The sequence below is a fragment of the Rhyacophila brunnea genome, unplaced genomic scaffold (assembly GCF_057557595.1).
Source record: "Rhyacophila brunnea isolate RB1 unplaced genomic scaffold, BYU_Rbru_1.0 scaffold_23, whole genome shotgun sequence".
Lineage (NCBI taxonomy): Eukaryota > Metazoa > Arthropoda > Insecta > Trichoptera > Rhyacophilidae > Rhyacophila > Rhyacophila brunnea.
The window spans coordinates 9,860,206-9,883,057 of NW_028232893.1; the positions used below are offsets into that span (position 1 = coordinate 9,860,206).

The 22,852-nt window shown below is 34.8% G+C and overlaps 1 protein-coding gene across 1 annotated transcript in view; it reads left to right on the forward strand.

The window, feature by feature from the left end:
• LOC147069465 (GAS2-like protein pickled eggs) overlaps positions 1 to 22,852 on the forward strand; it is a 375,836-nt gene that overhangs the window by 232,025 nt on the left and 120,959 nt on the right. Inside the window, exons 3-4 of the mRNA XM_085950140.1 lie at positions 9,783 to 10,068; positions 15,855 to 16,054. Coding sequence (XP_085806266.1) covers positions 9,783 to 10,068; positions 15,855 to 16,054 — 486 coding nt within the window. The remainder of the gene's footprint in view (positions 1 to 9,782; positions 10,069 to 15,854; positions 16,055 to 22,852) is intronic.

A 22,852-nucleotide genomic window follows, 5' to 3' on the forward strand; every position in this document is an offset into this window, starting at 1 on the left:
TCAGTTGTACTCTCTTCTTCTCGGTTGTGCTCTCATGACCGGACCATGACCAGGACGTGACCCACCTTGGAATGTTGTCATCTTTTGATCGACCAATACTTTCCACCTTCTCGATCGTCTGCTTCTCTCAGGGTATAGTGGAGGATGCCCCCCCAGTGAGCTGCTTCGCGTCGACGCTCTTCCTCTACCAAAAAGAGGCTTCCAAAAACCACCATTCTCCATGTTATCCTATTATAATATGTACAAAAAACTGCAGAATGCTTTCTTTAATTTTAGTCTCTGGATGATTGACTGGTTAGTCCTGTGCTCTGTCCAAGAAATATGCTGCATTCGGTGCCAGTACTACATTATTTGGAAAGCATCAATTTCCTTCCTTCCATTCCCTTGCCTTCAGGGTCCATGTCTCGACACCATACAACATATAAAGAACACTAATGTTTACACAAGCATCATTTTCGTGACAATTGAAATTCCCCGATCCTTTAATACGCGTGATCGCATTTTTCGTAATCTGTGTGCGACTTCTTATCTATGTTTCACATCCGTCATTCCCATTATAGGTCGATCCCAGTTATACAAACTCGTCCACTGTTTCGTGGCCGTACTTACATTGAAAGAAAAATATATTTTATTTTACTCTGGTGAAAAATGAGACCTTTTAAAAATAATCGAATTTATTCTTGCAAAATATTTTTTTTGTATTCCGCAAAAAATCTGACATTTACATTTTGTAGGTCTTGCTGATTGATACTAGGGAGTAATTGAACAATGAAATTCTAATTTAAAAGTGATTTTCAAGATTTTACAAATTCGACGGTAAGATAAATGTTACAATAATATGACATTTATAGAATACATTCATTTGCAACCTTCATTGAAGTGTTCATTCACAGTTTGTAGTTATTAACGGTTATAGTGAGAACACGTGTCGTGAAAATTTCTCGATTTTTCGAGCATGTTATTAATATCAATTTTTTAATAAACTATTTTTTTTATTCAACGAATAAGACACAAGATTTCAGAATGTAACATTATAAATACTTATACTAGAAAAAATGATTTTGTAGATAAAATACGACACCCGACGGGACTTAAACCTGTATCTGCTGGATTCGCGCTAGTATGTTTTACCAATTAAACTACGGGCGCCTTAGTTAATTACGATAATTTTGACTAGTAGTTGTTACAAAATAATAATAAAATCGAATACTGACAACTGCTCTCGGTTATGCATTGACGCTTATTTAATATTGATGTATTGAAGGTTGCAACACACACTATTGCACGTCCATAATGCGTGGTTTATTTTCGTAGGACACTCACACATTCAAAGCTCTGCGTCAAAATGTAGTTTATTCGAATATAGCCCATCAGAATTATATTTATCTGTTCTGTGGTATATTTCAGTTGCCTAGTGTCATATATCACATTTTGTCATTTTTTAGTTAAATATACCAAGTGATTCTAATGGCACTAATCTATATTATAGTTGGGTATCAAAATTCAAAAGTCACTTTAAACCATGTGAAAATCGTTGACAAAGTTGACTGTTGGTGTCATAACTCACATTTCTGCGAGTTCTGTCACCAAGGTCTTTCTAACCATTCAGGGAGCTCTATATCTCACAGTGGGCTGTATGTCTGCAGTCTTAGGAGTATATATATTTAAAATATATATATAAATCGACTCACTCACTCATTGAGGCTATACTTCAGCTGGGGCACGGTCTAAAACGATCGTGACTACGCGACGCGAAGATTGTGCAAATGACGCGTGCAGAACAGAACATAATTTGTCATAAAAAGTCAACATGCGTCCATTTAATGTTATGTTTATTGTTCTAACACTAATAATAATATATTCATTGTTTTCTTTGTCAAGTAAATGGGTAACGTTTTTTAGTCATTCATCTTTACACGATTTAAGAATTAATTGCCCCGTCGCCATCACAAAACAAATTGAGGTGTTCACAGCTCGACTTTCGATCTCCGATTGAAAGCCAGTCCAAAATTTCGTCGCACCTATAGTTGAAAATTATTTGCCGTTTCACTGAAGTACCGTCTTAATATTCAAGGGAGTTCAAAACTTTTCTTCTAATTACAAAAAACAGTGCTATGTTGGTTTTTTGCGATTACCTCAAAACTAGGTTTTTGTAATATATTGTGAGTTATGACTAGGGCCCGGATTTATATGCTAGTGCATGTTTTGTTAGGGTGTATGCACAGCTATGAGTTGCACAGAAATCTGTTTTGAAAGACACAGAATCCATAAAATTTTATTGCGCATATAAATGCATATTTGAGACGTTAGAGCATATTTGAGACATTAGTGCATATTTCATAAATAAATGCATATTTTAGAGCTTTTGAATGTATAATTTTAGTTTTTTTAAATTATTTTATCGAAATATAACTAAGTTAGGAAGGAAGATAGTTTAGATGCACTTGCATTTTTAATGCCATCTCCGAGCTGTGGATTTATCAGTGGAAAAAGTGAAGTCAACTCGGGCACTATTATTTAAAGTTTGCCCAAGTGGACGTTGAGAGGTAGTTTTCCGCATATAAACAAAATACTGACAGATACCTATGCGGAAAAATTTTATGAAAAAAATTATAAAAAATAATCGGGCAAAAAACAGAAATTAGTATTTAGGAATAGTTACGTGTGTCGTTTTTGTTTTTTAAGTTATGTTTGGTTTACATTGCATTTATTATTCAATTATTTGTAGGTACTTGTGAAAAAACTATTTTGAAAATTGTAATTGATTAACTTTTTCTTTGTTTGTGTTTTTTGTTCTGATATCGTATTATGTTGAATATATGTCATAACTTATGACTCTAGGCAACTCATTTAATGTTTAGTCGAGTTTTTATTTGGTGTGCCACCAAACAAATTATCCTTTCCCGATGTGCCATCAGGTAAAAAAGTTTGGTGGAGACTGTCGTCGATGGAAGATGATTATTGGCAATGCCTTAAATTTAACTCATCAACATCCTTTGTAATTAAGAGACCCAATTAAAATAATTTATATTTCGTTAAAACGTGTTTTTTGTCGTTTGTTATGAAATCCTATTTTGATTATGTCTCTCGAAATCTATGTATTTAAGTAATCAATTTAGAGCGTTGGTACGAAATAATATTTCGATGTTTTTTTTCTTCACTCCATATTGCGTATATAATTATACAATGTCGAACAAAAATTCTAGTGTTTAAAGAGAATAATTTATACGCTACATAACTGTACGTTATAAAAATTATAAAATAATAACAACTGTGCGTAAAATTTAGAAATAATTCGTGTGTTTTTAACTACCAGCTGTCCGTAAAATTAAATGATTGGGCAATTTTTTGACCTTATGGCGGTAATTGGGTTATCTATCATATCGAATCGGCAATAAATTTCCTCGGGTTTCGTGTGTATGGTGAGATATTTGGAAATTATTCTGTGAGGTCATTATGATTCTGTGGCCCAATTTGAACCCGCTTTTGGGTCGTTTTGTAATACTTACGTTTAAAAAGCATTTCTACCCCAGGCGGAGAGTAATGTGGGAGGGAACCGAGCGTATTTATTTATGAGAATTGATCGTGAACCATTCGCCCAACTTATATTTATGGTGTATGGATAAAAACGAAGCAAGCTATAATATTTTAAACATAATGTGACAAAATATCCATCAAAAACCGGGCGAGAAAGTTTGCTAATTAAGCAACCAAATGTAACTGCGATGTACTGATGGAAATTAGAAGAGAAGTAGGGTTTGGAGCTGTCGTCTGTATGGGCGAAGTTTTTTTTTTCTAGATGCCTTTATGGATCATCATCATCATCATCAGGGGCGCGACAACCCGGTGTGGGTCCTGGCCTCCTCCAACAGCTCCCTCCACCTATCCCTATCCAGTGTGGCCGCTTTCCAATTTGGTACCCCTAGAATACGGCAGTCACTGGCAGCTCCATCTAACCAGCGAATCTTTGGCCTCCCTCTTCTTCTACGTCCTATTGGATTGCTGGACATCACTCTCTTTGCCGGTTCATTGTCATTCATACAATGCACATGACCTAGCCATCGCAGTCTCCCAATCTTAATTGATTGAACTGCGCTGCAATCTTCGTACAGCCCGTAGAGCTCAGCATTATATCTTCTCCCGTAGAGCTCAGCATTATTTATTACGTTTATGGATACCTTACATTTACTATCGAGGTTTCTTTAAGGACTTTGGCACGCAAACTACTCTACTTGACGCTAGTCAAATGAAAATTGTGCCGGCTGAGAGAATATGCCTTATTGAAAACTATTCTTCTACCCGCATCGGGTATTGCTTATTTGGATTCGGCCAGGGCCTAGAAACCGCCTTGCAAAAACCCTGGAAAATTCTTTGTAGCGCAAGGCGGTGGTGATTCTGATGAATATTTTGTCGTATTCACTGGGAACTGAGGACTGAGATTTGTAGCCGAGTTTTTCCCGTGGTAAAAGAAATGTCGCATAGGACTGATATTCTGAGCATATACTTATCCTGGGTGCCGGACGAAATCACGAAGGTCGAAATCCCGAATGCTGAAATCCCGAATGGCCGAAATCCCGAAGGCCGAAATCCCGAATGCCGAAATCCCGAATGGCCGAAATCCCGAATGGCCGGAATCCCGAAGGCCAAAATTTTGTCTGCCCGGGAAAAATAACACTTATCTTGAATTGCGCAATTTTTACAAGAGACACAAAAACCATTTTTTGTGGAACAAATGGGTTTTTGTCTATCCGGAAAAAATTGCGCAATCTTACCACTTGTCTTGTATTGCGCAAATTTTGCAAGAGAGATAAAAACCCATTTGTTCTACAAAAAATGTTTTTTTTTGTCTCTTCGGGATTACGGCCATTCAGGATTTCGGCTTTCGGGATTTCGGCACTCGGGATTTCGGCATTCGGGATTTCGGCCGTTCGAGATTTCGGCCATTCGGGATTTCGGCATTCGGGATTTCAGCCTTCGGGCATTCGACCCAAACCCACTTATCCTGTCTTATATGACTGCAGTCACTGGATCTGAAAGGCATGAATCATCATGAATCATCATTACGTGTCACCATTTATTATTTTTAATTCTTTTTATTACATCAATACAGAAATTAAAATTTGCATCTCTTCCGGCCTCGTTTGCCATGGTCCCCGGAAGGTCTCGAATGTCCGCATTTGACATTTGTAATAGAAAGTTCAGGTTGTGCCGCTCCTTGCTAAAGATTTGACAATATATGAGTAAATGTAGGACGTCCTGGTCGCTTCCGTCGTCGCATGGACACTTTCCATTGTATGGGCGACGTTGAAATGCGGTCGCATTATTTAAATTACATCTGCCTTACTTTCTGATAAGCGATAAGGGTTGGCAAGACGCGACCCTGTACTTGAACTTACGTAATCAGAATTTGGGATCTGGTAAAACACTATTTAAATGAAATTAATATTTTAAAAAATAATTTGAAAACATCTCATGCTTATACACACTAAAAAAATCATTTTGTAGAAAAAAATACGACACGCGACAGGACTTGACTCTGCTGGATTCGCGCCAGTATGCTTTTACAATTAAACTACGCGAATCTTAGTTAATTACGACGATTTTAAATAGTGATTGTTAATCGCGTTATAACGCAATTCGATAAGCATTTCATAATACCCGAATCCAGCAAATACAAACACAAAGTTTAGTGTGCACTATTTGTTTCGGATCTTGACAGCCTACCTCCACCCATCGCCACTGGTAGAAAGGGACACACCATCTTATTGAGAGCGAGTCCATGTTATAGTACCGACCGATAATATTGAATTAAATCAGTATATTATTTTGAGCTATTAATATAAACACACTTCAACTCAAATAATACTATGTAGGTGTACATATACATATAGGATAGGTGTAGGAAAATACAGTTCTTGTTTTATTTTACCATCATTATGGATGGCCCCGGGTTCAACGTTTTGTTGGTTCAAAATGATTATTAATTTGATTTATTTCGAGAGCCCCCCTGAGTTACAATTTAGCTAATATTTAATGGCCACTGAATCGAATCGACCAGCGGCGTAACAGATTTAAGAAAAAGTAATTTTATTTTTAAACCATATTTACACGATCAGCGACATGCAGGTCGTCGATAGTGTTGACGGCTTAAAATACCTGAAGGTGTACATCAGGTTTCTCTTTACGAATTTGCACGATTAGAGTGTCAAGTAATAATCAAGAGTAAACCACAAAAGATTAATAAGAGAGCCAACCTTCATAAAGCCAGCTTTGGTTAATGATGGTCAGGTCATACGACGTCAAAAAATACAAAACCCGACTGAATGTCCCCAAATATTTCTTTTATATTGTTAACTGTCAATTCATGGTGGAACTGCATTGAATTATTTGATTAATTATTTGTTTACGGAATAATAGAAAATTTTCCACTTTTGTCCCGATCACTCACGATCCTTGAAAACCATAGAGAATAGAGTTTGACAGTCGTGGCAGACGATCGGGCCAGACGCAATCTGCCAATGTAATTTGAGCTTTAGAGACGACTGAGGAGATATAATGGTTTTTTAAATTGAAAAATGGTTTGAAGCAATTATTAGAATTTTCCATGCACTCCCTCAATATTTGCGGAGTAAACTTGCGTACGCCACTGTACACCGTTCACGCTGACCTTTACACGCCGTAATTATTTCTATTAGTCAGCAAACTAAACGCTTAAATTAATCTTCACTTGAATGGCACTGAAAAAACCATCAACATCCACAATATCTTAGATTTATCATACGGAGTAAGTCTTTTGTATATACAAAAAAAATAATTCCGTCATGTGATTCGTCTGTCGAAATGATCAAAACTTTACGATTGTTTGAATTTTATCGACGCTGAGGTGTTGTGTTAATTTCGATCGTACCTACGATATCAATGTAATGTAATTTTATAAAATGTATTGTTAGAATCAAATAGTCAGAACTACCTGCTAAAATTGATGGAGTGACACAACACGGCCCTAGTAAGTAACCTTCAATTTAATGTTGTACGTGTGCGCAAAAAATCTGAATGTGCATTGTAGAAAGGCTCGTAATTTTCTGACATTTTAAGATTTTTGCAGTAGGAAAGGATCGTTCCTTTAGTTTAGAAAAGATTTAAAACATAAAAAAATAACAAATATTATTTACACAATCATACTACTTAATGTCAGAATTGATTAGGTTAAAAACAAAACGAATTCTCTCCATTTTTACAACGTTTTTCTTAGCTCGTATTCTTATTTGTCCGGTGGTTCTTTGTCTGGTACAAATTTTGCAATCGATTTTTAACTAACTTCCCGACTGGCTAGACATTTGAAACTTTTAGAATATATCCGAACTCGATGCCAATGCAATTTTTTAATACTTTTAGCCATCTTTAAGTAGAATTTAATTCATTTTCAGTTAATTCTGTTTTGCGTGAAAAGTTATTTCGGAAGAAATCCGTAATCCAATCCACTATTATTGGTTATTAATATATACGTGCGTTAATATGGAAATCAAAATGACATTTCAGTATTCTATATTTGTTTGTTTGTTACAAAATAGCAAAAAAAAATGATTTGTTGACAATTGCCTTATTTGTCCTAAATTATTAATACATAGAATTGTCAAGATTGTATGATTCAACAGAAAATTTAAAAACGTGGTACATATATAGAAAGTTTTTTTTATCTTGTAATTATTTGCACTTTTTTCATTGGACTTCATTCTTGGTAAAAATAAGTAAATTTACTTGTATTTTATTTTCACAAAATCTATCGTTTTTTCCTGCTAAATAGCTTATTTTCGTACCTTTTACGTAAATGCGCATCTTTTTAATGATCTTCGTAAGATTTATTGACAGCTGGTTTGGACTGTTTCGAGGCCCCATTTCAAACTTTTACTTCAACTTTAACTTCAAATTTTAACTTTTAGCCATCTTTAAGTAGAATTGAATTCATTTTCAGTTAATTCTGTTTTGTATGAAAAGTTATTTCGACACCATGATTGGTTGCTAGGGGTCTGGGGTCCTAGCAACTAAATTATTAATATATACGTGCGTTACTACGTATCAATATGACATGTCAAAATGACATTTCAGTATTATTTCTATCAAGTACAAATTTTTTTGATCGTTTAAGCTAGTCAAGTAAAGTTTATATGATTCAACAGAAAATTTAAAAACCTTGTATATAAAAAGATCTTTTTATCTTGTAATTATTTATTTAAATTTACAACAACACAAGTTAAAATTAGACTTAATGAACAGTCAAACTAGTTTAGTATACCTACCCTTTTTATAACCTATATTATGATATAACAATAATGTAATTAGATAAAAACCTTTCAGAACTATGTAATTATTTTTATTTGCACACCTGATATATATATATATATATATAACCTACAATCCCGTTTACGAATCGACAACGGTTAGGTATAGGCGTGCGCCTCTCTATCCACACCTCACCTCACCACTCCAACGTTGTTATCTGACCACATTTCCTAGCTGTAAGTCAATTTTATTATTAACTCCTGCCAAGACCGCGTAATCGACAACGGTTGGATAAAGGGCGCGGGACTCAGACCGCACATCACCGCCGCTGTCTTACTGGTACCTTTTTAATGTAATTTTTGAGGAGTTTCATTATGAACTGCGAATAATGTGAAATATCTAAATGAAACTATGTTGAATTGGTACTTTTGGCTACGATAACAACCTTAGAGCAATAATACTAAAGAAAATCCGACTATATGACGCACAGTAGAACATAAACTTTAAATAAAATAAATATTTCACATAACAAAACTAGATATCTCACGTACACGTACCTACTACCGGTTTTGCCCCATCAAACCAATATTTACCGGCTTCACGTCTATTTTCACTATGTCGATTATTCATATGTCTTCTATCCTACTCTTACTCATATGGGATACTTTCTCACTCGCACTTATGGTTAGTTATACACCGGTACACACGTCTTACCGATCGATGTATTTATTACGATGGTTTCGTTTGTGTATCGCCGATTTTTCATCCCACGTTCAAAAGTGAGTCTTCTTTCAAACCATAGACTATAGATACATCTAGACGCCACCCGTTGCATTGCTAAATGAAGTCGCGTGCCGCGCGTTTGGTTTGTGGGCGTGCGAATGCATTCGTCTACAAATTTTCGAGACCATAGACCATTTCGCTAGTGCTCGCTCAAAGTGCTCGCACTAGACGATCAGAATTGAAAAATAATTTTCTATTTTTTTTACGTTATATAGTATTTTTAAGCGGTCAAAATGCAACCATTAGGTAAAGATATCCATAGTTTAAGTTATTTTAAAGAAACACTAGGTGACTGATATTAAAATATATAATAATATACAAATAAATTATCACGAACATGTATCAACTTACCTATGAAACGTAATACCATCTTCTTGCTTATCAGTACGGTTACCATATTTTAATACAACACACAGAACCATCTTTTCTACTTAATTAAACTGACAATATTTACCACTGACTTTATGTTTAACACAAACAATAGCAATTTTAGCAACACGGTTATCGACGCTTAGTTGTGCAATTAGTTAAAATTTGCCGGCTACATCGTAGCAAACCATCTCCCAGATCTGTAAACCTTTTATCTTACTCTAGCGCGTGTCGCAGAGATTATAAGGGTTCCGAATACTTTCTCACTCCCCCTTTTGCATCGTTTTTGTTCAGGCCTTGTTTCAAACCATTGAAGACATAACTAATTTTTCTTCTTCTCCTCTTTACAGCACGCCAACAATGTCAGAACATCAGCGATCGATCACGAGAGCCGGAGAGTCGCTCGCGGTTTGTTGGCCCGCACTTCGACCCTTCCTACGGTGCCCTTCCTCCCGGCGGCGCGCGCGGCCACCTTCTTCGCCAGGGACAACGTCTCCAACTTCATAGCCTGGTGCAGGAGGGCGCTGGGCATCATAGAGTGCCTCCTCTTCGAGACGGACGACCTCATCATGAGGAAGAATGAGAAGCACGTCATTTTGTGCCTGCTGGAGGTGGCGAGGAAGGGATCTAAATTTGGTAAGTTACCTGAAATATACACAAAATTTAATATAGAATAGCTAATAATAAAATATAGAATAGCTAATAATAAATAATAGACACAGTATAATACAGTAGGTTCATTTAACGTTTATATCAACCGTTTCGAAGTTAAATTTAACCGTATAATTTTGACTACATGTATAAGGAGTTTTATACGCATTCCATATTAGGAATTTTGAAGGCAATTCTATTTTCGAATCGAACGATTGTACGTGTGGTTAGATAGGTAACAAGTTAATTATTACAACTTGTGGCCCGTGGAGCAGTGAGAAAATAAAAATAATATCAAATGCTGCCGCTAGATGCGCTAATTTCGTAAATTGAGATTCGATATTGGCTCAAGATTTTAAAAAGCACCGTGTGCTTTTTGCTGCATTTGCAACGCCATTTTCCGTAGACGTGAATTTATAACCGGGAAATTTACAAATAGAACATTGTGAAATATGTTGCGATGGACAGTTAAAGGAGAAATTCCATCAGGTTGGTTTGGAAGAGTTTTACAAAACATATTTGGACAAGGAGAAATATCCTGCATTTTACAAGCATGCTCTAATAATGACTTCGCTATTTGGAAACACTTACACGTGTGAACAGCTTTTTAGTCGGATGAAGAATATCAAATCCCGAGTGAGAACACGAATCACTGATGTGCATTTGGAAAACTGTTTGCGTGTAGGAGCAACCTCACCCGATATCGATATTGATGCACTTAGTTCTGCCACACAAAATCATACTTATCACTAAAATTTATTATTTTTATATTACCTATTTTGTTTAATTTTTATTATTTAAAAAAGTCTAATCTAATAAATATGTTTGATTCTCATTTTTGTTTTATTTTATTAATATATAATATATATTTCTTTTTTGTTTTGTATAATAAAAAAATCGGTTGTGCGGCCCGGTAGGAAATCTCATTTTTATAATGTGGCCCGGCTGCTGAAAAGGTTGGCCACCCATGGTTTGAAGTCTATTGCTTTGTTTACATAACCTACGTAGATACGCATTTATCATACTTCATCTAAAAATAATGGTGAATATAATGAATATACTACGTACGCATACATACAATTGACAAAGAAGTAGCTTCCCACAGTTATATATAGTAAAATTTATTGTTCAATCAATGTCATACAATTAAACAGTGGGCGAAGGGTGGAGGTAGGCTGTTAAGATAAATAGTGCTCACTAAACTTTGTCAGTCATACTTATTTGTTTTCATTGAACTAAGAATACAATTTGCAGATGGTGCTTGGTAGTCTTTAAAATTCTATTAAACCCTGCCTAAACTAAACCATAATAGTTTAGGTATGCTATGGGCGATCCGACAAAAATTGTGCACACTTTTTCAGTCATACTTATTTTGTTTTCATTAAATTAAGAACACATTACAGATGGCGTTTCTTTTAATCCGTTAAGTCCTGCCTAAACCAAATCATAATCGATAAAAAAATATTCTTCTATATATTATATAAAATATTTTGTGTCTATTATCTACTATCGGTTGGATTAAACGGTGTTGAATTGAATTTTAAAAGCTAACAAACACTATCTACACAATATTGCAGCTTAGTGCAATTTAAACAAACACGTTTGGATGACAAAGTATAGTGTGCACTATTTATGTCGTATCTTACCAGCCTACCTCCACTGTGATATGGCAATATGTGAGATGTTTGAAATGTCTAATTGATAATTTCATTTATTTACGGATCATATTGGAAATATCTGCACATATACCTAATCATGTATCTAATTAACTAACTGGGTGAATCTGAAAATATATTGCAATGTCATAGTCGAAGGGTGTGCATTTGACTTCAAATAATCCTGCAATGCAAGTCACTTGTAGCTAATGTAATTAGGGGTTGCAATACCGAATGAAAATATCAATACCGGTTTTTCGGTATTTCTTATTGAATACCGGTATTTCTTAAACATTAAAAAAAACAGAAGTAGGTGCTTACAATAAATATAGATATTAAAATCTTTTTTAAATATTATGTTATAGCAAAAACCTACATCTATTATTTTGACATTTAAAAATATACTAATAAACTAATGATTTTTTTTACGAATAATTTGAATATATTGATAATTTTAACTAAAGCCGTCAAAAGTTCATCAAGTGCAAATAAGTCCCGGCTGCAGGAAAAGCTTCTTAAATTCAACGCTTGCACAGTCATCAATAATTATAGAATAATTGAACATTTTTGTCACGGATGTTTTCTATTTCGAAATAATATTATGATAATTCATCGCGATAATTACTTATATAAATATATTTGATGAAATGTGTTTTATTATTTTTTCACCTCTGTTGGATTCACTCAATATATTTGCATTTTAGCAGCACATACTTTATAATTCATATTAAAAAACGTAAACGAATGTGCTTTCTTAATACCGAAAATTCCGGTATTTTGGATTTTTAAAACCGGTATTTCGGTATTGATAAATACTGGAATACCGGTATTGCAATCCCTAAATGTAATCAGTGGACTTTTCTATCAATGTCATACAATTATTAAGCTATGTCTCGCTAGAATAAGGGGTTCTTTCTATATCTTTGGTCTAGTTTCTTTTTTTTCCTTACTTTTGCCATTCATATCTCGTTATTCTCATCAGTACAAAATGTGGAAACGAGGTAGTATGGCAACCTTACATCAAATTAATATAAAATAATTGAAACGTTATCAAATAACGACTGCCAAATAAATACCTCCAGTTTTAACAACCCCCTAATGATTTCGTGACACTTTTAAAAAATAATTATCATACCGTTTTCCTTATCCAAGGGAAAATTTGAATACATGATTTATCGCTGGGCCACGCACAGTAGTTCAAATTTAAATTACTTTCGTCACGGAAATGGACGATTAACTCAAGTTTTAGTTTGCTTACAAGAGGTTAAAAATAATTACAGGAAGGAGGTTACATAACTTAACTTTTGTGTGTTGCCATTTTGTGACAAACAATAGATTTTTTTTCGACATCACGAAAGGATGTTACGAAAAGCCTTGAAGTACGAAATGTCACTACTCAGTAATTCTTACTTATCAGAGTAGTGCCTGCAATTTAATGGCGCCATGAATTTATAATCGTCAATAGCGGATTTAGGTATATTGAGTTTGAAGCACTGACAAGTTTAGAGGCTTTTTGCGAAAATTTTGTGTATACCGGTTATCATGGCCCCCCACATCGTGAAGCGGGCCCCTAGGCCAGGATCATTGTCGGGCCCCCCTACCTATCGTTAGGCTCTACAGAAACGTTTCCTAAATGGTATTCCAGGTAACATTACGGATATTCAGTGTATCTTTAATGATTTTTTGTATTTTTCAATAAATTCATTTGTGTTATGAAGTTTTTGATTATCGACACACAGTATTCAAAATCTACTTCACACAATCACGTATTTTAAAATGGTAATATTCTGAAAGTAAAATAGCGCCTCAGGCGACTTTTTTACCATTAGAGCAAATTTGTGATGTGTGTTTATCTCACTTATAATGTAGACGCTAATAGATAATTCAAGATAAAATAGATAATTGGCCCTTTTGTCAAATAGGTTGTGTAGCACTGGTCTATATATAGACCATATGGCCGAATATATTCAGGCCGGGACATAAAACTTTAAATATCGCCCTTAAAATTGTAGTTGAATTGAACGAAATATTCAATCGAAAATCTTCATTTATTGCGAACAGATTAACATTGTATTAGAAGATAATCAACAACTAGCACTACCATCGTAACTCGAAATTCAGTGCCCCGCAGGCGTTGTATAGACACTATAGACAGTCCATTGAGTGTTATAAATGTAGTAAGTTACCGAATATACATTGTTTTGAAAACCTCAGATATTTAAAAAAAAAAAAAAATGGAACGCATGGGATTCAAACTCAGATCTTTTACTTTGGCTTAAGCTATTGATTGACCCGCCTATGATTCATGCCAATTATTTCTAATAACTATGCTTATCTGAGTTAGGTACTTCAAATTACTTTATAATCAATTTATCGACAATTATGATTGCAAAGTTATTACAGATTTTTCATATACCTGGCATTTGTACACAATTCTCTTCTTTCTATTCAATATCTGCATCTCCAATAATCTCTGATATTCTTTCGTCTTCCTGGGTCATACCAGCATCTCGTAGCTCTGCCTTTGGATGGTATTGAATGGACACCGGAATCCGGCTGGCTTGAAAAATATGGGGCTATGTTGAAACTCTCTTTCCAGGAGCCAGATCTATCGTCGATTCTTCACTTTCAAAGTAATGAAAGTTCGCATGGTCCGCATTCTTAATTCAAAACTCCAAAAGAAACATTTTCATTTATTTTTTGCTCTATTTTGCCTAGTAAGTAATAAATATTATGGATTTAAACATCCGCCATAAATTAATTGTGGAGTCATCCCATTTTGAACGGACATCATTAAATACATACTTGGGTAACTACCTAAATATAATATTATTAAATTGGTAGAAAGTTTTCACAAGCATTATGAGAATGTAGATGTGTATTAAATCCTTGTACTGAACGGAAATTAGCTTTGATATGATTAAAAAAACTAATCAATTTATTGAAGACATACTTAAATAATTTTTTTCTGATAATTCTAATAATATAAACCAGGCAAAGAGTTACTTATTTTACTAATGTCTTATACTACAGTATTAGATTGCGATTTCATCACCACCGTTAAATTGGTGACTTTAAAAAACTATTCTGTTTGATTCTTGCACTGTTTTGACGTTTTGCTTTGTTTGCGTACTTCGATACTATTATTTGAGATTTTATGCGATTATTCATCTAAATAATGATTGATACTGTACATTTACACAACTTATAACTGTAACACCAATGGAAGACTTTTTATCTCAACAAATAATAATTATCAAATAACAGGTGTGAGGATTCTTATAGTTATAAATTAATCTACAATACGACATGAATAATTACAAGAAATTAAAATATTTGTATTATTAACTACCTATATTAGATATCGGTTTGATATATTAAGGCTTCATATAATTATCACACTCGGATTTATGGTACTTTACGGAAATCGCAGAAAGCTCGATATGATTTCGATTCGATGAAGTGAAGTGCTAGGTAATTAACAATATGTACTTCTTTTGACACCCATGGTGGCCGCGCGGCTTAAGCGTTGGACTTTCACGCTGTGGGTCTCAGGTTCGAATCCTGGTTCTGGCAAGTACACATATTGTTTTTCAATTTGTGTGTGAGTCAGGGTATGGACCTAATAGGTTAAGCAAGTGGCTGACATCCATTTCTCGTAAAAAAACAAAATCTATTAATACAAACCTCTACTCTGTGGAAGCCCATATGATCCTATGAGGATCGGACATGGTCGGAAAAAAAACTTCGTTTACTAAAATTTACATTCGAGAAAACTCGTTTAAGTAAATATATTATGATAATTAAACAGATTATGGAATTAATTTTTAACTGATTGAAGGAGCTCGAGATTACAACACGATTCCTTACCCCAAAAATAAGCCTGTGGAAATTACATTTTGAATCGGATGTTCGGTAGTTCGACTGGAGAATGGTGTCTTCTCAGGTATACGATTACGAAATCGCCTATGTTGGCCGGGTTTGGAGAAATTTCGAATAAACAAAAAATAAACTCGGTCTGATTTGTTCAATTAAACACGATTACAATAATACATCAGTTCATACGTCATATTACGAGAGTTATAATTCTAACTGTCGATGTTCTTCCTTCACCAGGCATGCTGGCTCCGATGCTGGTGCAAATGGAGCAGCAGATCGACCGCGAGATCTTATTGGAGGCTCGCCGCTGCGGTGGCGTCGGAGTGCCAGGTGATTCCGAAGAAGACGAGGACGAAGGTGTGGTGGAATCGCCGCCGATGGTGTACGGGCCGGTGCCGCAGATCGTCACCAACGATCTGAAGAGCTTGGACGAGATGGTGAGTGGTTTTTTTGATAATGTAAAACACTGTATTTTTTCATTTACATATTTTACGCGGCATATAATTATATAGGTTTTTTCCTCCGGTGGATAACGTTAGGTACGTACCTACATAGATGGGTACAATAAAAACTTACAAACCTAAGTACATTTTGTTATTAATAATCATTAAAATAAATTTAAATTGAGGTATTGCCACTTTATGAATAACCTTTAAAATGTGTTTTAAATATTATAGATTAAAATAATTAGCCCACTTCAGTGGGTCTCTTCTATACTTATCGACCGCTAAAGTGATAAAGTGATAAATATTATCAAACTAAGGGTAGGTTTGTATCAAAGTATTAGCAATTATTGTAACAATTACATTAAGATGTTTGTAATTGTTGGAATAAGTGCTAAATTTTAACAGCAGCACAGTTATTGATTTATAATATAAGCTAGAGTAAAGAGTGTTTGTTGTCAGTGTGTGTTTATCTTTGGTGAGTGTACACGGCGCCTGAAGATGCCGAAAGGCGAAACCCGGGTCGCAAAAAACGACTTAAATTGAATAGTACAGAGCTTGAATCCATTAGAATTTAAATTAAAATTCCATCAAGCAGGTACCTTCAGTCGATAGTATTAATATTTTAAATGTTTAGTTTCCCATAGATTTTAAAATTCTTCTGTATATTTGCCAACTAATAGAAAATCCGTAAATATATTTAATTAGTATTTATATAAGTATACCTATATATATATAATCTTTATTCTTTTATTCGATATACGTGTGCAATACTAAAAACTTTCTCTGTTTTGTGTGTTTAATTATTGAAGCTTCCACTTTTCTATGAAAGTTTATGAAAGCTTTCAATATAATATGTCATATCGACGTTTCCCAAATAATATTAAAACCGTAGCAACAGCAAGTTGAGTATTTTGGTTTTATTTCTATTCCCAAGACTCAAAATATATTATTTCGTTCACGCATCGTACCCGAAGCTATCATACGGCATCTATTATTAACAGTTCAATTGGAAATTCAATCTCGTATCTCTGAATGACCTGCAAAAAAAAAACATTCTGGTTATTCATTCGCAAAAAATACCACTTATGACTTTGGTATTCAATAATAGATATTCGCGAATATTAAACATATTGATGACGCAAAAATTAAACAGAAAAATGATACGTTTTCGGGTTATTCCGTTGATAGTCACTATATTGTCATAGTCTAGCATTAATAATCTTTCAAAAATTTCAATCAAATTTAATATATTATATTCAATTTTATTCCACTGGCTAAGACAGTATGATGGACATATAAGGTATAATTATGTACACTATTTATGTCGAATCTTAACAGCCTACCTCCACCACTGCTATAACATAAATAATATCACCGTTTGTACGAGTTTTTTCTAGTATCTATCTATCTATATCAGGGATGGCAAACCTATGGCACGCGAATGTTTTATTTTGAAGAGAAAAAAATACAAAAGAGTTTTACAAACAAATATGTACTTACCTATATAATATTGAAAAATAATAACGATATAGCCAAGCGTATTTTCTTCGGTTTTTAATATTATTTTTACGAATAATATTTACCAATCGATGCGCAAACGGAAACGACGAAATTCATAAATTAATGTAAATATATAATTTGACAGGCCGGTCCTTAAGCTTTGTGCGTCACACATAATATGATCGCACTTACCTCATCAGGCGGCGGGAGAAGCTGCACCGTCAACCACTGATTTTGATTAATGTACAATGCTTGAGACCAATCAGGCAATTAAAAATAAAAATATGCATTCAAAAAACCTGATGAAATTTATCGGCAGTCATTCTAATACAAACGGCTGTTTGATTGTTATTTTGCCACAAACATAATCGTTTAAAATGCTTCCACGATCTCTTTGAACATGAAAAAAATTATGCAAAGAATAAAAGATATAGAAAAGCTAGAAACACGGCGAAAGATAGAATCTCAAGAACTCAATTCTAATTTTCAAACTTTTTTAAAGAATTTAAAACTCCTCGGCACGTCAGACAATCGAACAATAGTATTTGCGAAATTTTGGCACGCGTACGGAAAATGATTCGCCAACCCTGATCTCTGTACTATCTATGCTTCTATCGGCTGAGATCGATGAAAACAATGGTGATTAATTTAACATTGGTCAATAATCTGAACGATTTGTAATATTGGTGACCGGCGATCAAAGTTCATGAATACATACAATAATGATCATGCCCCAACGTCATCGTTCATTAATCACTGTACTGCATCATATTATAGAATCGTAAGGTTTCCTAATTATTTTAATTCGTCGAGAATGACAGAGTAGAAATATGCCAAGTAACATAACGTGAAATGTTGATGCTAGTACCAACGATAGTTTAATGTAGTTTCCCTTAGACTATAGATACATCTAGACGCCACCCATTGCATTGCTAAAGCCTCAATTACATTGAGCTTCTTTACGAGCTGTTTATTGGCGAATTTACAATCTGCCTGTAAAGTCGCTCAGTGTAATCATCGAATAAGCTAATAAGCAGGTAGTAAACACTCTACCGAGAAAAGTTGAAAGCCAGTCAACTTTACACGCTACACGCCGGCGTGTGGGCCTACTGCGTCTGCGCAGTAGAGCGCAGTACCAACCTCCCGGTAAAAAAACGAACTACATTCCGTCAAAATAGTCGCTGGCTTGTGGCTTCTCAGCGAATGGAAAGTTTTGTGTGTAATCATCAAATCGCAGTAGCTGAATCGCCCGCTTTTAAATTCGCCAATAAACAGCTCGTAAAGAAGCTCAATGTAATTGAGGCTTAAGTGAAGCTGCGTGCCGTGCGTTCTGTTTGTGGGCGAGCGAACGCATTCGTACACAAATGCTTGAGACCATAGACCATTTCGCTAGTGCTTGCACTAGACGCTCAGAATTAAAATATAATTTTCTATTTTTTTACGTCATATAATATTTTTAAGGGTCAAAATGCAACCATTATGTAATGATATCTATAATTTAAGTTATTTTAAAGAAACACTAGGTCACTGATATTAAAAGATATAATAATATACAAATAAATTATCACGAACATGTATCAACTTACCTGTGAAACGTAATACCATCTTCTTGCTTATCAGTACGGTTACCACATTTTAATACAACACACAGAACCATCTTTTCTACTTAATTAACTAAAAATATTTACCACTGACTTTATGTTTAACACAAAAAATATCAATTTTAGCAACACGCGCTCGCAGGTTATCGACGCTTAGCTATGAAACAAACTAAGATTTGGCGGCGACTCCACGGCAAATCATCTCACACATCTGTAAACCTTTTATCTTACTCTAGCGCGTGTCGCAGAGATTATAAGGGTGCCGAATACTTTCTCACTCGCACTTATGCATCGTTTTTGTTCAGGCCTTGCATTTTCCCTTTTATAATATAATAAGCCCTCTGCTAAGACCTTGTCCAGCTGGCGCGTGTCCCACCGCGCTTTACGCTCTCGTACCAAAAATGTGCTCCGTCCATAAAGCGCGTTCCATTTGCTACTGACGACGATCTAGGTGACGTAATTCATTTTTGAATCGGCATAAAAAACAAACGTGAGTACAAGAAAAAAAGCTCGACAATTTGTATTTTTATTTGCAAGATTTTATATTTCGCGATAACTTGCAATATGTATTCTCGGCACTTTACATGATAGGTGACGTAATTTATTGTGGAATTGGTATAAACGTCGCGTTCTCGAGAGTCTCGCATTCTCTTGCGCTTGTCGCTGTGAGTGAATGTGGACGGCTCAATGAGGTCACATGTACCTGGAGAACGCGCGTAAAAAACACATGTAATCGCCGCGTGTCACTTATTGCGCATGATCGTGGTACATGTGACCTTATTGAGCTGTCCACATGGACTCAACAGGGACATATTTGAGTTACCTTCTCTCCACATGTCATGTATATGCAGCCACCTTACATGACGATATAAACGTCTTAGAATGAAAACATTATAGTGCCACACTTCCTTGTCCCGAAACGAAGGTACACGGGACTGATGTAATGATAAAAAAAAGAATCTTGACTTGATCTGTCGTCATTTATCTTTAGTGACATGAAGTGTTTTCTGTACCCGTGTACAGTGACGTCCCGTGGGGGTAGGCATATTGAGTGTCGCTTGGGGGCGGCAGTTACCCAAAGGGCGGCAAACCGAGGAGAATCATTAGGTATATATAGAGATAGCTGCCTAAACTTTGTAATAACGGAATTTATTATCTTTCCATTAAAAAATTCAGCTCAATGATTGGAAAAAAAATGTATTAATTACTCACTATAAAAGTTTTAACAGGACTTAATTTTTTTGTCGGGTTCACGATGTCTAGTTTACTTCCGTTGTCCTGGGACGTCACGTTCTCGGTGAACAGCAATGACACGTGCAGATTTGTGAATCATATTTGAATTAGAGGTAGGTACATACTTATCTAAGAAAAAATTAATTAGAAAAAAGAAAAATTAAAAAAATTATCCAAATATGTTTGCCAGTCACTCGCGAGTTTTGGAAGTTGTCAGGTGTATTTTTAAATGTACCTACCTATCTGTAACCGTAGAATCGCAATATTGTCTATTGAAGCAAAGAAGGCATTTAAATTAGATTTAGTGGTATATATTTTGTTAGTAATGTATCCATACAACACATTTCTTCGATATTGGAGTCATGAAAGTATGATGCTAATTACTGTATAAAAAATGTGGCGGCATTTTCGCACAGCCTAGGGGCGGCATTTTCTCTAGGGACGTCACTGCCCGTGTAGTGAAACTCTGCAGAAATAGAGGAGTGAGGAGTGATGAATCTAATGAGTGATCGAAATTACCTATTCCGTCCTCCAGTTTTCAAATGCCTCAAAGTTGGCTTTGGTTGATATCAAATCGGCGTGGCCAATTGGGCCCGTGTGAGGACGAACCCTGGCAAACAGCTCCGCTCGGTCGGATCCCATCAGTGTACAGGTCTTGATGGTCGTGCACGGGATTGCTAGAAGCTACTTTGAAGCAGGCCAAGACCCGCAAGGGCTGTAGTGCCATAAATAACGATTGAATTGTATTTGCGTATTTACGACGCATAACTATCGTTGGCATCACTATTATTCAAAGTAATGTTATGTGAGATAAAATATATGTAGGTATATGCATTGTAATATGTAAGTACTTAATGTAATGAATGTAAATATCCGTCTGTATTATATGTTCGACATGAACATGATAAGCAACAACGAAAACCTTTTGTAATTGGTCAATATATTAACTGTACTTACTTGGTGCTTTTTGATCCTGTGCTGTGTTCATGTAAATTATTAAATTCGTCTCGGTTCTCAATTCAAATTAATAAAACAAGGTAGGGCAAGCCATCCAGTGAATGGACACCCTCCAGGGATTGATCATACCTCGATTATTGGAAAGCAATTAAACTTATGTAACAATGGAGATATTCAGCTTAAACCAAATACAATGTTGTAGTAAACATTTTCTTTAAGGGCCCTAATGGGTATGTACCCAACGAAGGTCAAAATATGGAGGTTTTATGGTATTTTCAAAGCATTTGCCTGAACATTCCTTAAACGTTGTAGATAATCTATTTATATAATTTTGAAGTCTTATTATTCTTTATATTTATTTCTTTTACTTTGTTAACTGTCAATTCATGGTGGAACTGCATTGTATTGTTGTTTTTATTTAATAAAACGCAATTTTTTTGTAGTACTTATTCCACTTTTAATAAATAGATTAGGACCGGTTTCGTCCGCCTCAGTGGGACATTTTCAACTTTAAAAAAATTTGATGACTGCATAAAGTATTTTTATTACATAAAATAGTATTCTTTTAAACCTCTCGATCTAATGTTTTAAAATATAAGTAGTCATATTTCAGTACATCCATGTGCAGTTAACTTAAGATTTTTTAGATTTATTAATTTTTAAACGCATTTATAAAACCATTAATAAAATTTATGTTCACATTATTATAGTGAAATATTTACGATACAAAAATATATTTATAATCTCTGGGATCCCAAATTTGACAAGAATTAGGCATTATATTATTAAAAAAATTGGCACGATTAACACATTTGAAGATAATTCTAAAGATACTGATTATAAGATATGACTTTACCCATTCAAATGTGATAAAACATCCTAATTATAATGATTTTTTAATAATTATTGACCTAAGAATAAGGTAGTATTTTATTGAAATACGCCATTTCTATTGGCATTTCCCAGTGGTTAGGCTACAACATACGGCCGTAGCCATAAATTGACAAACGATAAATGAACAAGGGAGTAAGATCATATTGTTAACGCGTGTGTTTGAACATGAACCTAATCGAAAAAAAACGATTTTTCCGATTCGGTACATGCTCGTACATACATAATTAGTTGCAATTTATTTCGCATTGGTGAATCCGCAGGCTAGTTTTATGAAATATAAATACAAAATAAAGCCTGCTCAAATTATTACTAGGCGCACATACTGGAAAATGGTTTGCGGTTAATTTTGAAAAAATTAAACGTAATATTTTTTTATTGATTTTTGAGGCGGTGATAAGAAAATCTAGTAGGTGTCAACCACGCCTACATTTACCCTGCCCACTATTATAGCTTCTGCACATTTGGTGATATAATCAGGCTACGGATTTCGAGTGTAGAAAAATATGGAATTAACTATTATATTCACGCGTAACGCGCATTCAATATTTGAGGAAAGTCAATGCGCTTGGTTTTACTTGGTTTTATGACCTGACCGTCATAAAGT